This window comes from Balaenoptera ricei, chromosome 7 (assembly GCF_028023285.1).
Source record: "Balaenoptera ricei isolate mBalRic1 chromosome 7, mBalRic1.hap2, whole genome shotgun sequence".
In the NCBI taxonomy this organism is placed as follows: Eukaryota; Metazoa; Chordata; class Mammalia; order Artiodactyla; family Balaenopteridae; genus Balaenoptera; species Balaenoptera ricei.
The window spans coordinates 898,215-916,405 of NC_082645.1; the positions used below are offsets into that span (position 1 = coordinate 898,215).

Here is an 18,191-nt window from a genome sequence, read left to right on the forward strand (position 1 = left end):
TGTATAGAAATGCAAGAGATTTCTGTGCATTAATTTTGTATCCTGCTACTTTACCAAATTCATTGATTAGCTCTAGTAGTTTTCTGGTAGCATCTTTAGGATTCTCTATGTATAGTATCATGTCATCTGCAAACAGTGACAGCTTTACTTCTTCTTTTCCGATTTGGATTCCTTTTATTTCTTTTTCTTCTCCGATTGCTGTGGCTAAAACTTCCAAAACTATGTTGAATAATAGTGGTGAAAGTGGGCAACCTTGTCGTGTTCCTGATCTTAGTGGAAATGGTTTCAGTGTTTCACCATTGAGGACGATGTTGGCTGTGGGTTTGTCATATATGGCCTTTATTATGTTGAGGAAAGTTCCCTCTATGCCCACTTTCTGGAGAGTTTTTATCATAAATGGGTGTTGAATTTTGTCAAAAGCTTTTTCTGCATCTGTTGAGATGATCATATGGTTTTTCTCCTTCAATTTGTTAATATGGTGTATCACATTGATTGATTTGCGTATATTGAAGAATCCGTGCATTCCTGGGATAAACCCCACTTGATCATGGTGTATGGTCCTTTTTATGTGCTGTTGGATTCTGTTTGCTAATATTTTGTTGAGAATTTTTGCATCTATGTTCATCAGTGATATTGGCCTGTAGTTTTCTTTCTTTGTGACGTCTTTGTCTGGTTTTGGTATCAGGGTGATGGTGGCCTTGTAGAATGAGTTTGGTAGTGTTCCTCCCTCTGCTATACTTTGGAAGAGTTTGAGAAGGATAGGTGTTAGCTCTTCTCTAAATGTTTGATAGAATTCGCCTGTGAAGCCGTCTGGTCCTGGGCTTTTGTTTGTTGGAAGATTTTTAATCACAGTTTCAATTTCAGTGCTTGTGATTGGTCTGTTGATATTTTCTATTTCTTCCCAGTTCAGTCTCGGCAGGTTGTGCATTTCTAAGCATGTGTCCATTTCTTCCAGGTTGTCCATTTTATTGGCATAGAGTTGCTTGTAGTAATCTCTCATGATCTTTTGTGTTTCTGCAGTGTCAGTTGTTACTTCTCCTTTTTCATTTCTAATTCTATTGATTTATGTCTTCTCCCTTTTTTTCTTGATGAGTCTGGCTAATGGTTTATCAATTTTGTTTATCTTCTCAAAGAACCATCTTTTAGTTTTATTGATCTTTGCTATAGTTTTCTTTGTTTCTATGTCATTTATTTCTGCTCTGATCTTTATGATTTCTCTCCTTCTGCTAACTTTGGGGTTTTTTTGTTCTTCTTTCTTTAATTACTTTAGGTGTAAGGTTAGGTTGTTTGAGATGTTTCTTGTTTCTTAAGGTAGGATTGTATAGCTATAGACTTCCCTCTTAGAACTGCTTTTGCTGCATCCTATAGGTTTTGGGTCGTCCTGTTTTCATTATCATTTGTCTCTAGGTATTTTTTAATTTCCTCTTTGATTTCTTCAGTGATCTCTTGGTTATTAAGTAGTGTATTGTTTAGCCTCCATGTGTTTGTATTTTATACAGATTTTTTCCTGTAATTGATATCTAGTCTTACAGTGTTATGCTTGGAAAAGATACTTCATACGATTTCAATTTTCTTAAATTTACCGAGGCTTGATTTGTGGCCCAAGATATGATCTATCCTGGAGAATGTTCCATGAGCACTTGAGAAGAAAGTGTATTCTGTTGTTTTTGGATGGAATGTCCTATAAATATCAATTAAGTCCATCTTGTTTAATATATCATTTAAAGCGTGTGTTTCCTTATTTATTTTCATTTTGGATGATCTGTCCATTGGTGAAAGTGAGGTGTTAAAAGTCCCCTACTATGATTTTGTTACTGTCAGTTTCCCCTTTTATGGCTGTTAGTATTTGCCTTATGTATTGAGGTGCTCCTGTGTTGCGTGCATAAATATTTACAATGGTTATATCTTCTTCTTGGATTGATCCCTTTATCATGATGTAGTGTCCTTTTTCCTCTCTTGTAATAGTGTTTGTTTTAAAGTCTATTTTGTCTGATATGAGAATTGCTACTCCAGCTTTCTTTTGATTTCCATTTGCATGGAATATCTTTTTCCACCCCCTCACTTTCAGGCTGTATGTGTCCCTAGGTCTGAGGTGGTCTCTTGTAGACAGCATATATACGGGTCTTGTTTTTGTATCCATTCAGCCAGTCTCTGTCTTTTGGATGGAGCATTTAATCTATTTACATTTAAGGTAATTATTGATATGTATGTTCCTATTACCATTTTCTTAATTGTTTTGGGTTTGTTATTGGAGGTCTTTTCCTTCTCTTGTGTTTCCTGCCTAGAGAAGTTCCTTTAGCATTTGTTGTAAAGCTGGTTTGGTGGTGCTGAATTCTCTTAGCTTTTGGTTGTCTGTAAAGGTTTTAATTTCTCCATCAAATCTGAATGAGATCCTTGCTGGGTAGAGTAATCTTTCTTGGTTGTAGGTTCTTCTCCTTCATCACTTTAAATATGTCCTGCCACTCCCTTCTGGCTTGCAGAATTTCTGCCGAAAGATCAGCTGTTATCCTTCTGGGGATTCCCTTGTGTGTCATTTGTTGTTTTTCCCTTGCTGCTTTTAATATGTTTTCTTTGTATTTAATTTTTGATAGTTTGATTAATATGTTTCTTGGCGTGTTTCTCCTTGGATTTATCCTGTATGGGACTCTCTGTGCTTCCTGGACTTGATTAACTATTTCCTTTCCCATATTACAGAAGTTTTCAACTATAATCTCTTCAAATATTTTCTCAGTCCCTTTCTTTTTCTCTTCTTCTGGGACCCCTATAATTCAAATGTTGTTGTGTTTAATGTTTCCCAGAGGTCTCTGAGACTGTCCTCAATTGTTTTCATTCTTTTTTCTTTATTCTGCTCTGCAGTAGTTATTTCCACTATTTTATCTTCCAGGTCACTTATCCGTTCTTCTGCCTCAGTTAGTCTGCTATTGATCCCTTCTAGAGAATTTTTAATTTCATTTATTGTGTTGTTCATCACTGTTTGTTTGCTCTTTAGTTCTTCTAGGTCCTTGTTAAACGTTTCTTTTATTTTCTCCATTCTATCTCCAAGATTTTGTATCATCCTTATTATCATTATTCTGAATTCTTTTTCAGGTAGACTGCCTAATTCCTCTTCATTTGTTAGGTCTGGTGGGTTTTTTCCTTGCTCCTTCATCTGCTGTGTGTTTCTCTGTCTTCTCATTTTGCTTAACTTACTGTGTTTGTGGTTTCCTTTTCATAGGCTGCAGGTTCGTAGTTCCCGTTCTTTTTGGTGTCTGTCCCCAGTGGCTAAGGTTGGTTCAGTGGGTTGTGTAGGCTTCCTGGTGGAGGGGACTAGTGCCTGTGTTCTGGTGGATGAGGCTGGACCTTGTCTTTCTGGTGGGCAGGTCCACGTCTGGTGTGTTTTGGGGTTTCTGTGGCCTCATTATGATTTTAGGCAGCCTCTCTGCTAATGGATGGGGTTGTGTTCCTGTGTTGCTAGTTGTTTGGCATAGGGTGTCCAGCACTGGAGCTTGCTGGTCGTTGAGTGGAGCTGGGTCTTGGCGTTGAGATAGAGATCTCTGGGAGATTTTCACCTTTTGATATTATGTGGAGCTGGGAGGTCTCTTGTGGACCAGTGTCCTGAAGTTGGGTCTCCCACCTCAGAGGCACAGCCCTGATGCCTGGCTGGAGCACCACGACCCTGTCCTCCACACGGCTCAGAATAAAAGGGAAAAAAGAAAGAAAGAAAGAAAAAGATAAAATAAAATGAAATAAAATAAAGTAAAATAAAATAAAGTTGTTAAAATTAAAAAGAAAAAATAATTATTTAAAAAAAACTTTTAAGTAATAAACAAATTAAAAAAAGAAAGAAAGAAAGAAGAGAACAACCAAACCAAAAAACAAATCCACCAATGATAACAAATGCTAAAAACTACACTTAAAAACAAACTAACCAAAAAAAAAAAACGGACAGACAGAACCCTAGGACAAATGGTAAAAGCAAAGCTATACAGACAAAATCACACAGAGAATCATACACATACACATAAATAAAAAGAGAAAAAGGGAAAAAAATATATATATCGTAGCTCCCAAAGTCCACCTCCTCAATTTGGGATGATTCGTTGTCTCTTCAGGTATTCCACAGATGCAGGTACATCAAGTTGACTGTGGAGATTTAATCCGCTGCTCCTGAGGCTGCTGGGAGAGATTTCCCTTCTCTTCTTTGTTCGCACAGCTCCTGGGGTTCAGCTTTGGATTTGGACCCGCCTCTACGTGTAGGTCGCCTGAGGGCGTCTGTTCTTCTCTCAGACAGTACAGGGTTAAAGGAGCAGCTGATTCTGGGGCTCTGGCTCAGTCAGGCCGGGGGGAGGGAGGGGTACGGATGCAGGGCGAGCCTGCAGCGGCAGAGGCCAATGTGACGTTGCAACAGCTTGAGGCGTGCCATGTGTTCTCCCGGGGAAGTTGTCCCTGGATAATGGGATCCTGGCAGTGGTGGGCTGCACAGGCTCCTGGGAGGGGCGGTGTGGAGAGTGACCTGTGCTCGCACACAGGCTTCTTGGTGGCGGCAGCAGAAGCCTTAACGTCTCACGCCCGTCTCTGGGGTCCGCGCTGATAGCCGCTGCTCGTGCCCGTCTCTGGAGCTCCTTTAAGCAGCGCTCTTAATCCCCTCTCCTTGCGCACCAGGAAACAAAGAGGCAAGAAAAAGTCTCTTTCCTCTTCGACAGTTTCAGACCTTTTCCCGGACTCCCTCCCGGCTAGCCGTGGCGCGCTAGCCCCCTTCAAGCTGTGTTCATGCAGCCAACCCCAGTCTTCTCCCTGGGATCCGACCTCCGAAGCCCGAGCCTCAGCTCCCAGCCGCCATCCGCCCCAGCGGGTGAGCAGACAAACCTCTTGGGTTGGTGAGTGCTGGTCAGCACTGATCCTCTGTGCGGGAATCTCTCCGCTTTGCCCTCCGCACCCCTGTTGCTGTGCTCTCCTCCGTGGCTCTGAAGCTTCCCCCCTCTGCCACCTGCAGTCTCTGCCTGCGAACGGCTTTCCTAGTGTGTGGAAACCTTTCTCCTTCACAGCTCCCTCCCATTGGTGCATGTCCCATCCCTATTCTTTTGTCTCTGTTTTTTCTTTTTTCTTTTGCCCTACCCAGGTACGTGGGGAGTTTCTTGCCTTTTGGGAGGTCTGAGGTCTTCTGTCAGCATTCTGTAGCTGTTCTGCAGGAGTTGTTCCACACGTAGATGTATTTCTGATGTATTTGTGGGGAGGAAGGTGATCTCCAAGTCTTACTCTTCTGCCATCTTGAAGCTCCCTCTGCTGGAAGACGTTTAATCACATTTTCAATTTCATTACTTTTGATTGGTCTGTTCATATTTTCTACTTCTTCTTGGTTCAGTCTTGGAAGGTTATACCTTTCTAAGAGTTTGTCCATTTCTTCTAGGTTGTCCATTTTATTGGCATGGAGTTGCTTGTAGTAGTCTCATATGATGCTTTGTATTTCTGCTGTCTCTGTTGTAACTTCTCCTTTTTCATTTCTAATCTTATTGATTTGAGTCCTCTCCCTCTTTTTCTTGATGAGTCTGGCTAAAGGTTTATCAATTTTGTTTATCTTCTCAAAGAACCAGCTTTTAGTTTTGTTGATCTTTGCTATTGTTTTTTTTTTGTTTCTATTTCATTTATTTCTGCTCTGATCTTTGACTTCTTTCCTTCTAGTAACTTTGGGTTTTGTTCTTTTTTCTCTAGTTCCTTTAGGTGTAAGTTTAGATTATTTGTTTGAGATTTTTCTTGTTTCTTGAGGTAGCCTTTTATTGCTATAAACTTCCCTCTTAGAACTGCTTTTGCTGCATCCCATAGTTTTTGGATCATCGTGTTTTCATTGTAATTTGTCTCTAGGTATTTTTTGATTTCCTCTTTCATTTCTTCAGTGATCTCTTGGTTATTTAGTAACGTATTGTTTAGCCTCCATGTGTTTGTGTTTTTTACGTGTTTTTCCGTCTTATTGATTTCTAATCTCATAGCATTGTAGTCGGAAAAGATGCTTGACATAATTTCAATTTTCTTAAATTTACCAAGGCTTTATTTGTGACCCAAGATGTGATCTATCCTGGAGAATGTTCCGTGTTCGCTTGAGATATGTATGTTCCTATTTCCATTTTCTTAATTGTTATGGGTTTGTTTTTGTAGGTCCTTTTCTTCTCTTGTGTTTCCCACTTAGAGAAGTTCTTTTAGCATTTTTCGTAGAGCTGGTTTGGTGGTGCTGAATTCTCTTAGCTTTTGATTGACTGTAAAGCTTTTGATTTCCCCATCGAATCTGAATGAGATCCTTGCTGGGTAGAGTAATCTTGGTTGTAGGTTCTTCCCTTTCATCACTTTAAATGTATCGTGCCAGTCCCTTCTGGCTTTTTGAGTTTCTGCTGAGTAATCAGTTGTTACCTTATGGGAGTTCCCTTGTATGTTGTCATTTTTGCCTTGTTGCTTTCAATAATTTTTCTTTGTCTTTAATTTTTGTCGATTTGATTAGTATGTGTCTTGGCATGTTTCTCCTTGGGTTTATCCTGTCTGGGGCTCTCTGCATTTCCTGGACCTGGGTGGCTATTTCCTTTCCCATGTTAGGGAAGTTTTCGACTATAATCCCTTAAAATATTTTCTCTGGTCCTTTGTCTTTCTCTTCTTCTGGGACTCCTATAATGCAAATATTGTTGCGTTTAATGTTGTCCCAGAGGTCTCTTAGGCTGTCTTCATTTCTTTTCTTTCTTTTTCCATTATTCTGTTACGTAACAGTGAATTCCACCATTCTGTCTTCCAGGTCACTTATCCGTTCTTCTGCCTCAGCTATTCTGCTATTGATTCCTTTTAGTGTAGTTTTCATTTCAGTTATTGTATTGTTCATTTCTTTTTGTTTGTTCTTTAGTTCTTCTAGGTGTTTGTTCTTTAATTCTTCTAGGTCTTTGTAAAATATGTCTTGTATCTTATCGATCTTTGCCTCCATTGTTTTTCCGAGGTCCTGGATCATCTTCACTATCATTATTCTGATTTATTTTTCTGGAAGGTTGCCTATGTCCACTTCATTTAGTTGTTTTTCTATGGTTTTATCTTGTTCCTTCATCTGGTGCAAAGTCCTCTGCCTTTTTATTTTGTCTTATCTTTCTGTGAATGTGGTTTTCCTTCCACAGGCTGCAGAATTGTAGTTCTTCTTGCTTCTGTTGTCTGCCCTCTCCAGCAGGTTCTTACTAGTTATCTATTTTATACATATTAGTGTATATATGTCAATCCCAGTCTCCCAATTCATCCCACCCCCCCACCCGCCTGTCCTTGCTTTTAAAATAATTAGATATTAGATATGGCAGGGTTTTTTAAAGCCACATTAGTGATTTCTAAAACACTGTATAATTTTATAATTTACTGAAACTGATCTTTTATCATTTTAGAATATTCAATTTTACTAACAAAACGTGATTTTAATTTATCAAATTTGGTTTGTAGCTTACTGACTGACATTCCATAAATATAGCTATATCAGATAAAACATGTAAGCCGAGTGTATACTGTTATGTAAGCATGAAGTATGTTAAGATAGGAAATAGGTACATTTACAAGTCCTGATCAAATCTGAATAGTTTCTAAGACTGAGTATATGATGTTGTGTGTAATCACTGAAGATATTTGAGTAGGTAAGAGACACCTTCATTGACTACCTTTTTTTTTTTTAATTCTTTTTTTTTTTTAATTAACTAATTAATTAATTTATTTATTTTTGGCTGTGTTGGGTCTTCATTTCTGTGCGAGGGCTTTCTCTAGTTGTGGCAAGTGGGTGGCCACTCTTCATCGCGGTGCGTGGGCCTCTCACTGTCGCGGCCTCTCTTGTTGCGGAGCACAGGCTCCAGACACGCAGGCTCAGTAGTTTGTGGCTCACGGGCCTGGTTGCTCCGTGGCATGTGGGATCTTTCCAGACCAGGGCTCGAACCCACGTCCCCTGCATTGGCAGGCAGATTCTCAACCACTGTGCCACCAGGGAAGCCCGATTGACTACCTTTTTAAACTCATAATCAAACTGTTGTTGTTGTTAGTCTGTGTGTAACTGAGCAGGACCCTATGGGGCCTTCCTGGGACAGACTGCTCCCCCATATCCTCTGCTTTAGCTCCTCTATGAAGTATCTAGATAATAGTGTCTGATACATGTTTCCTGAGTGGTTTTACAGGTGCTAAAACCCCCAGCAAATGGAAGAAATTAAATACTTAATGACCATGAGCACATAGCCCCAGGCCTATAGGTGCCTAAGGATTGATAATGTTAACCCCTGTGACACCGCCCTGTTACTTCACCTCAACCAATCAGAGAACTGTACATGAGCTGATCACATGCTCTGGGATGCCCCACCCTCAGTGTGCCTTTAAAAATGCTTTGCTGAAACCCATGGGGATTTCAGGTGTTTTGAGCACTAGTTGCCCTGGACTACTTGCTTGATGTCCTACAGTAAATGCCATGCTTTCCTTCACCACAACCTGGTGCCAGTAGATTGGCTTTACTGCATGTCAGCATGTGGACCCAAGGTTGGTTCGGTAACTTGTGGTTTCTGGATCCATGTACTTCAGAGCAGAGGTGTCCAGTAGACCTCCGTATTCACCATTTGTGGGAACTAGCAATTTATTCAAGCTAAATTTGTATTTCCAATAAGGAACTTGGAATTACTTATGTTAATGCTTGGTTACGTCTGTACTTACTTAACTTGGGAAAGGTATTTACTGGGGTTACTAGCTTCTAGTCCTCCTCCCTCACCTTTGAACACCTGCTTCCTATTATCAGTGGATGGGAGAAGAGAAGGAGTGAGTAATCAAATCTTTTGTCATAGGTCACCCAAGATTTAAGATATTTTATTTTTACAACATTTACTTGTGTCCATGTAGCTAAGTTGCCATAGTAATTAGGATCATTTCCACTAACAATTTTTGTTTGACTAGGATGAATTTATAAATTATCTAGATTAACTGAACTTGTTTTTAAGTTGAACAGAAGATTTGCTTGTTACTATGTATTAGGAAGAATTTTCCATAGTAGGCCTCGTTTCTAGCTTAGAACTTTCTATGGTATTCTAATACCCTAATATCCTAATGTGGGGCCTTCATCCATATATAATAAACTACCCCCTCTAATCTTAATCACTTTGCAAACTGTGTCCCCATTTTCCCTGCTATAACTTGAACTTGGCTTACTGTCTTTCTGTCTACCTACATTCTGACTTCTACGTTCGAATGTGCAGCCCAGCTGATGCAACATGTTACTTTCTTAGTTCCTCGACTGCCATATCTCCTGTGAACTTTATTTCCACACTGGTTCAGCCATGTACTCCAGTGGTCCCACCTTATACTTTTCATCTCTAGGAACTATTCTACCTCTAGACTGTCTAATCATGGTCCCCTGTCCTTTGAAGTTTTAATATTATGAATAATATTGGGTGTATAGTGCCAGGTACTGCTCTAGGTGCATGGAATACACTAGGAAACAAAACAGACAGAAATGTCTGCTCTTAGGAAACTTATGCCTTAGTGGGGAGAGACAGACAAGAAACAAAACCCATAATAAGTATGTAATTATATAGTGTTTTACAAGTTGATGAATGCTATCAGGAAAAAAAAAGTAGAGCAGGGAAGATATAAAAGGGAGTTCAATTCTCTTCTGTTTTAAAATTTTTTAACTTCTATTCTGGAAAAACTTAAGACTTATTAGAAGGTCACAAGTATTGTGCAAAGGACTCCCATATGCCATTGACTCAGAATCAAATACTGTTAATATTTTGCCACATTTACTTTAAAATTCTCTCTCAAAAATATGTAACAGTTTATGAATTTGTGTGTCATCCTTGTGCAAGGGCCATGCTAATGTCCTCTGTATTGTTCTAACGTTAGTGTATGTGCTGCCCAAGCAAGCATGAGAGTTGTAGTTTTAAATAAGGTGGTCAAGTTAAGTGTTCATTGAGAAATTGACATTTCAGGAAAGACTAGAAGGAAGAAAGGGAAGTAGCTATGCAGATATGGGGGCAATGGGGGAGCAGGGAGAGTGGTTTAGGTAGATGGACCAGCTAGTATGGAGTCCTAAGCAGGAACATGGAGGGACATCAGTTTGACAGAAAGGAAAAAGTGAGGTAGAGAGGTAATAGGAATAGGGTAATAGGTAATAGGCAGATTGTAGAAGGGCTTATAAACCATTAATGGAGCTTTTTTCCAGTATAATCAGGAGCCACTGAGGACTTCTGAGAAGTGATATGATCAGACTTACTTTTTTAATTAGGAGGTAGAGGTGGAGGTGATAGGGAATGGTGGGATTCTGGGTATATTTTGAAGGTAGAGCCAACAGGAGATGCTGATGGATTAGATGTGCAGCATGAGACAAAGAGTGAAGTCAAGGAGTTGGTGTGAGCCACTGGAAGGACGGGAGGGGGAAGACCCTGGATGGAATATGGTTTGAGAGAAAGACCTGGAGTTCATTTTGGTCATATTAAGTTTGAGAGGCCCATTAGACTGCTAGGTAGGTATGTCTGTTTAAATATACGAACAAATCTGAAGTTCAGGAGAGGTGTGATCTCCATATATAAATGTGGGAGTCATTGGTATAGAGGTAGTATTTAAAAGCCATGAAACTAATGAGATCTCTAAAGGATAGAGCAGAGGATACTAAAACCTGAGCCCTGGTACACTCTAAGAGGACAGGGAGATGAGGAAGATCCAGCGGAAGTTTAGACTGAGGAGGAATGATGTAGGATAAAATCCATGAGGATGCGGTGTTCTAGAATCTAAGTGAAAAAAAAAGTGATTTAATGAGGAGGGAATGATTTCCTGGTAGGTCCAGTAAGATGAAGACTGAGAATTCCTTCCTGCTGTCTTCCTTTTACTTCCAATTCAGGGCATTTGTAGTTGTGGCTTGTGGGCTGTAGAGTGCAGGCTCGGTAGTTGTGGCACACGGGCTTAGTTGCTCCACAGCATGTGGGATCTTCCCGGGCCAGGGCTCAAACCGGTGTCCCTTGCACTGACAGGCAGATTCTTAACCACTGCGCCACCAGGGAAGCCCTGTATCAGTATTTTATTCCATTTTATTGTCAAATAATACTCCATGGTATAGATATACTACATCTTCTTTATCAATTCATCAGTTGATAGACATTTGTGTTGTTTTCATTTTTTTAAACTATTACGAATAATGCTGCTATGAAAATTTGTATGCAAGTTTTTGTGTGGATGTATATTTTCATTTTTCTTGGGTGAAAGAAAAATTCATTTACCTAGGGGTAGAATTTGCAGGTCTTATGATAATTATGTTTAACATTTGATGAACTACCATATTGATTTTCACAACAGTTACACTTTTATACATTTCCACAAGCAGTGTTTGAGGGTTCTAATTCCTCCACACTTTTACCAAAACTTGTTGTTATCTGTCTTTTTAATTTTAGCCCTCCTAATGGGTATAAAGTGGTATCTCATTGTGGTTCTGATTTGCAATTTCCTTATTACTAATGATGTTGAACATTTTTCTGTGTGCTTATTGGCCATTTATACATCTTCTTTAGAGAAATGTCTATTCAGATCATTTTTGCATTTTTAAATTGAGTTTTGTTTTTATTATTGAGTTGTAATTGTTCTTTGTATATTCTTGATACAAGTCTCCTGTCAGATATACTTTGCAAATATTTTCTCCATTTCTGTGGATTGCCCTCCCTTTCTTGATGGTATTATTTGCAGCACTAAAGTTTTTAATTTTGGTGAAGTCCAATTTATCTATTTTTTCTTTTGATGCTTTTATTTTTGGCATTGTTTCTAAGAAACCATTGGTCACTAACATTTACTTTTATGCTTTCTTTTAATAGTTTTTAAAAAAATTTTAGCCCTTACGTTTTAGTCCTTGATCATTTTGAGTTATTTTGTGTATGGTGTGAGTTAAAGGTCTGATTTCACTCTTTTATATGTGGATATCTAGTTCTCCCAGCACTATTTCTTGAAAAAAGTTTTTCATTTCCTATTGAATTGTTTTGACACCCTCCTCAAAAATCAACTGACTGTTAAGTGTTTATTTATGGACTCTCAATTCTATTCCATTGATCTATCTGTCTATCATTATGCTAATACTACACTGTTTTCATTATGTGGCTTCATAGCAAGTTTTACAACCAGGAAGTATAAGTCCTCCGACTATACTTTTTCAAGATTGTTTTGGCTATTCTGGGACCCTTGCATTTCTACATGAATTTTAAGCTTTAAAAGTTGAACTTGCCTTTGCATTCCTAAAATAAGCCCATTTTAGTCTTGATATTTTACTCTTTTAATTTACTGATGTATTAGGTTTGCTAATTGTTTTTTGGGGTTTTTTTTAAAGTTAATTAATTAATTAATTTTTATTTTTGGCTGCATTGGGTCTTTGTTGCTGTGCATGGGCTTTCTCTAGTTGCGGCAAGCAGGGACTACTCTTCGTTGCAGTGCGTGGACTTCTCATTGCGGTGGCTTGTTTTGTTGCGGAGCACTGGGCTCTAGGTGCGTGGGCTTCAGTAGTTGTGGCACATGGGCTCAGTAGTTGTGCCTCGCGGGCTCTAGAGCAGAGGCTCAGTAGTTGTGGCTCATGGGCTTAGTTGCTCCGCGGCATGTGGGATCTTCCCGGACCAGGGCTCAAACCCGTGTCTCCCGCATTGGCAGGCGGATTCTTAACCACTGTGCCACCAGGGAAGCCCTGTAATTGTTTTTTAACTGATGAACATGAGAAAATGTCTTGTTTATATTTTTTCTTGCAATGTGCTTGTCTTACGAAGTTTAGTCTAGCTTCGTAGAATGAGCTTGAAAATAATATTTCTGTCATTACACCAAATGACTCAAGTTTGTTTATTGTGTTCTTTAATTTTCCATAACTTATAGATTTTTAATCTGCTTGTATAATCAATTGCTGAGAGAGATGCATTAAAATGGCTCACTATAGTTATAGATTTGGCTGTTCTTTGTTTCTGTCAAATTTTTCTTTTATAACTTCTTTTTAAAATTTATATTGACCTCTATCATTTTTAAAATTTTATTTATTTTTATTTTTTTATTTTTGGCTGTGTTGGGTCTTCATTGCGGTGCGTGGACTTCTCATTGTGCTGGCTTCTCTTGTTGCGCAGCACAGGCTCTAGGCATGTGGGCTTCAGTAGTTGTGGCTTGCGGGCTCTAGGGCGCAGGCTCAGTAGTTGTGACACACGGGCTTAGTTGCTTCGCAGCATGTGGGATCTTCCTGGACCAGGGCTCGAACCCGTGTCCCCTGCATTGGCAGGCGGATTCTTAACCACTGCGCCACCAGAGAAGTCCATATCTGGATGTTTTGACTTGTATATTTATATACTTTGAGGCTGTGTTTATTCTAGTAAATTAAATCTTTTATCATTATAAAGGGCCCTTCTTTGTCTTAGTAATTTTTTTTAGCCTTCAGCATATGCTATCTTACGTTAATAAAGCTATACCAGGTTTATTTAGGTATGCATGATATGTCTTTTTCCATTCTTTTACATCAGATGTTTATGAGTCCTTCTATTTAAGATGTGTCTTTCTAAAGCAGCATACAGATACTAATCTTAAAATCCAGTATGATAATCTTTTTCTTTTTTTTTTTTAGAAATTCACGTTCGTTTATTTATTTATTTATTTATTTATGGCTGTGTTGAGTCTTCGTTTCTGTGCGAGGGCTTTCTCTAGTTGCGGCAAGTGGGGACCACTCTTCATCACGGTGCGCGGGCCTCTCACCATCGCGGCCTCTCTTGTTGCGGAGCACAGGCTCTAGACGCGCAGGCTCAGTAATTGTGGCTCACGGGCCCAGTTGCTCCGTGGCATGTGGGATCTTCCCAGACCAGGGCTCGAACCCGTGTCCCCTGCATTGGCAGGCAGATTCTCAACCACTGCGCCACCAGGGAAGCCCAGCAGTCCTGCTTGCTGTACCTCTGAGACATTTCCTAAATCCAGTTCCACTGCTAAAGATGATTTTTGCTATGTCTGTTGCAGCATGATAATAGGTTTCTTGCTTTCATACTTTCCCCCTTTTGAACCATTCTCTATTCTCTCTCTCTTTTAAAAAATTTTTTGGCCACACTACACAGCTTGCGGGATCTTAGTTCCCCGACCAAGGTTCGAACCTGTGCCCCCTGCATTGGAAGCACAGAGTCCTAATCACTGGACTGCCAGGGAGTTCCCCCCATTCTCTATTCTTTACTCAGAGTTTTATTATTGCTATTGAGAAGGTGCTAGGGATGCTGACTCATAGGTGCTTATGAGGACCTTATCCAACAAGTGTGAGTCATAAATCATCTCTTAAATCCAGTTGCCATTGAGGCGGTGGGGGCTTTGTGGACTGGCAAAGTCCTATAGGAACATTTTCCCATGCCTTTCTATTGATAGCTTTGTCCTCCTCTTGTAGTTTTTGGAATGTAAGTCAGATTGTGTCACTCCCCTTCTTAAAACTCTCCAGTAACTGCTATCCAGTACAACTTTCTGTGAAGGATGAAATGTTCTATGTTCTATGTGTGCACCGTTCAGTATGAGAGCCACTAGCCATATGTGCCTATTGAGCACTTGTAACATGGTTGATGGAGGAACTGAGGAACTGAATTTTTAATTTAGTTAAATTTAAATAGCTACATCTGCCTAATAGTGTATTTGACAGCACCTCTCCTTTGGCTTCCCTTCATTCTTAAAGTGGAATCCAAAGTCCTTATCAAGGACTTCGATGATCTGACTCTTGGTTATCTCAGTAACTTCATCTTATATCATTCTCTTCATTGGTCTAACCACATTGGCCTCTTCTCTGTTTCTAGAAAACACTAAGCCTTTTCTCAACTCAGGGTCTTTTCACTTATGCTGTTTGCCTGGAGTGCTCTTCTATCAACTTTGAACCTGACTGGTTCTTTCACATCCTTTAGACTGTAGACCAAGACCAAGTATCACCTAAGAGTGGCCTTACCTGGTCATCCTGCCTAAAGTGGCCATTACCCTCTTAAGTTTCTTCATAATACTTGTACTATACTGTAATTAATCTTGTTTACTTATTTGTTTATTTTCAGTCTCCCCCTCAAGAATGTAAGTTCTGTGGGGGTGTAATCCTTGGTTCTCTAGATCGTGGCGTGTAGTACTTATTTGTTATTAATAAATACTTGTTGAATTATTGAGATTCTTAAACATTGTACACAGGTTTATTACTTTTTTAGGGGAGAGGGAGGCTAAAGTTTTATAAGTCTGCAAATAATTGAGAATTAAAGCAAATTTGTTTTAAAAATGAAATGAGATTATATATAAACAGATGAATGATTCAATCTAAATATGAAGTGTTATTATTAGAGAAGCTTTATAGTTCAGTGATTTAATAGGACTTTTTTCCTTGCAGCGTTCTAAGAATTTACTGATATATGAAATTTTTATGTGGTGGAAAATTAAAATTATAACTGTGAAAAGCCACTGGTGAGGAAAGTGCTAATCAGGCAGAGTTTATTTCTTTTTGAATTTTATTTTATATTTCTTTTTGAATTTTATTATTTTTTTTTAATACCGCATGTCCTTATTAGTTATCTGTTTTATACATATTAGTGTATATATGTCAATCAGGCAGAGTTTATACTGTTGATTCAAGTGATTAAAGAATTCATTTTAATATTTAAAAATCAATCTCATTCAATAATATTACGCTAATTTAATTATTATAAATTCAGAGTTGATATCTTTGTGTTTAAAAAAATTTTTTTTAATGCAATTTAACCTCATTCTTAGAAAATCTAGTATAGTATGAAAATGAACACCTCTGAAAGGATTGATTATAAAAGAATTCATCTTTCTGTAAAATTCATCTCCATTTAAAAAATTATTTAGTTTGTAAAAATCTAGTTGATTTATAACTTTTTAATAATACATTTATTGCTTAAAACGGGTATGGCTATGTCATGGCTCAATTAGAAATACAAATGAAATAGAGTATGCTGGTTCTTAGTGCATTAAGTATTGCTTTTGGACTCAGTGCTTTGAATTTTCTTAATAGCTTATTCTGGGAACATGATTTAACCAATTTGTATCTAGTATGTCAAGGCTATTGATAAGTGCTTTCATATTATTATTTACGTTTAATTCTCTAATACACTTAGTAATATCTATTTCCCCCACCCCTCCCTCTTGTGATTTTTTTGTTTTTAGAATCATCATGCCCAGAGGTCATGACATAAAAAAGTCTCTTACACCTCAGATTTCTTGTTTGACAAGTGAATCTTATAAACAACTGGATTTTTTGCCTGACAAACTAAGAGCAAAGCTGCTTCCCTTCCAGAAAGATGGCATCACTTTTGCCTTGAGAAGAGACGGCAGGTAAAGTACTTTTTTCAAGACATGCTAAAATGCTAAATCCCTGGCAAGTGTATAAAAAAACAAAGCTTTGTGAAAAAAATTCTTTTTGTGTATACATAGTCTTCCCGTTAATTTTTTTTTTTACTAGATCATGAAATAATAATTTCAGGATATATTTTATTTTGCCTTCATTCTTGAATGATACTTTAGTTAACGATACAGCTCTACTTTAATAGCCATTTTTTTCTTAGCACCTCGAAGACTGTATTCTACTGTCTTCTGGCTTCCATAGATGCCATTAAAAAGTGTGCTCTCAAGTCTCAAAATATTACCCTGCAGGTGACTTATTGATTACAAAGAGAAAAATTACACAAAATGGTCAAGGTTGGTATCTCTGATAATGGTACACATACCGGCATAATGTGGTACACAGGAGGTCTATAACTTTCTTTTTTTTAAATTTATTTATTTTATTTATTTATTTTTGGCTGTGTTGGGTCTTTGTTGCTGCACGCGGGCTTTCTCTAGTTGCCGCCAGCGGTGCGCGTGCCTCTCATTGTGGTGGCTTTTCTTGTTACGGAGCATGGGCTCTAGGCATGTGGGCTTAAGTAGTTATGGCATGCAGGCTCAGTAGTTGTGGCTCGAGGGCTCTAAAGCACAGGCTCAGTAGTTGTGGCGCATGGGCCTAGCTGCTACACGGCAAGTGGGATCCTCCCGGACCAGGGATCGAACCCTTGTCCCCTGCATTGGCAGGTGGACTCTCAACCACTGTGCCACCAGGGAAGCCCCAGTGTATAACATTCTTATGTGGTGTTCTTCCTGGAAATACTTGACCTGAAAGTCCTGAGGAAACAGTCAAACCAGTTCAGCATGTGGGACATTTTTTCAGGACAGCTGACCTGATGTCTTCACATGATTAAATGTCATGGAGAACCAAGGGAAGTGGTGGGAATGTTCTAAGTTGAGAAGCAACCTAAGAGCTAGAAAAACTGAAAGTAATGCATAAACCTTGATTAGATCCTGAATAAGTAAAAAGAAAAGCTTTAAAGGACACTTTTGGGTTAACTGGGAAAACTTCACCTGGACTCTATTAGAGTGCTGTTATTGAATTAATGTTGATTACCTTAGATGTGGTAATGGTGTTATAGTTGAATATAAGAATGTTCTTGTTCCTGGGAAATGCATGATAAAGAATTGGGGGATGAAGAATCCTGCTATCTACAGCCTATTTTCTACATTTTCCCAAAAGGGAAAGGCATGTGTATGTTTAGAGAAACTTCGAGGCGGTCGGCCAAAACATTAACAGTGTGAACACTTGAGTGGTATAAATGTGTTCATTGTATTATTCTTTTTGGCTTTTATGTGAGTTTGAAAATTTTCAAAAAAAAAAAAAAGAATCAGTCTAATTTTCATATCTTTGTAAATCATCTTTTATCTGTATCTGATTTTAAGATTTTCTCTTTGTCTTTGGAGTTCTGCTGTTTTGCTATAATTTATTCTGTATGGTTTTCTTTTTATCCTGCTTGAGATTATTGTATGTTTTTAATCTGAGATTTGTGCCATGTTGATTCCGGGAAATTCTCACTCTTCAAATATTGATTCTTACCCATTCTCTTTATTATCTTCTTTTGCTACTCCAATTAGACTTATACTTGACCATTTCACTTTATCCTATGCTTCCATTAATGTCTCATATTTTCTGTGTCTATCTGGGCTACATTATGGCTGTTTTGTTGTTGTTGTTGTTTTAAATGGGGTTGACCAAAAAGTTTGTTCGGGTTTTTCTGCAAGATGTTACAGAAAAACCCAAACGAACTTTTTGGCCAACCCAATAAATATTTATTTATTTTATTTATTTATTTGGCTGTGCTGGGTCTTAGTTGTGGCACATGGGACCTTTGTTGCCACGTGTGGGATCT

The 18,191-nt window shown here is 38.5% G+C and overlaps 1 protein-coding gene and 1 non-coding gene across 7 annotated transcripts in view; one reads left to right on the plus strand and one right to left on the minus strand.

Moving 5' to 3' along the window:
* Nucleotides 1–18,191, plus strand: part of ZRANB3 (zinc finger RANBP2-type containing 3) — a 254,596-nt gene that overhangs the window by 9,445 nt on the left and 226,960 nt on the right. For 5 of the 6 annotated variants that reach the window (XM_059927591.1, XM_059927593.1, XM_059927592.1 and 2 more), the window contains one exon: nucleotides 16,126–16,293. In XM_059927591.1, coding sequence (XP_059783574.1) covers nucleotides 16,133–16,293 — 161 coding nt within the window. In that variant the 5' untranslated portion in view covers nucleotides 16,126–16,132. Of the gene's footprint in view, nucleotides 1–16,125; nucleotides 16,294–18,191 lie in introns of those variants that run through there. The other variant, XM_059927596.1, reaches the window with a different exon arrangement.
* On the minus strand, nucleotides 9,767–9,869 carry LOC132369448 (U6 spliceosomal RNA). Its single transcript, XR_009504422.1, has one exon. It is a non-coding gene; the product is annotated as a U6 spliceosomal RNA (small nuclear RNA).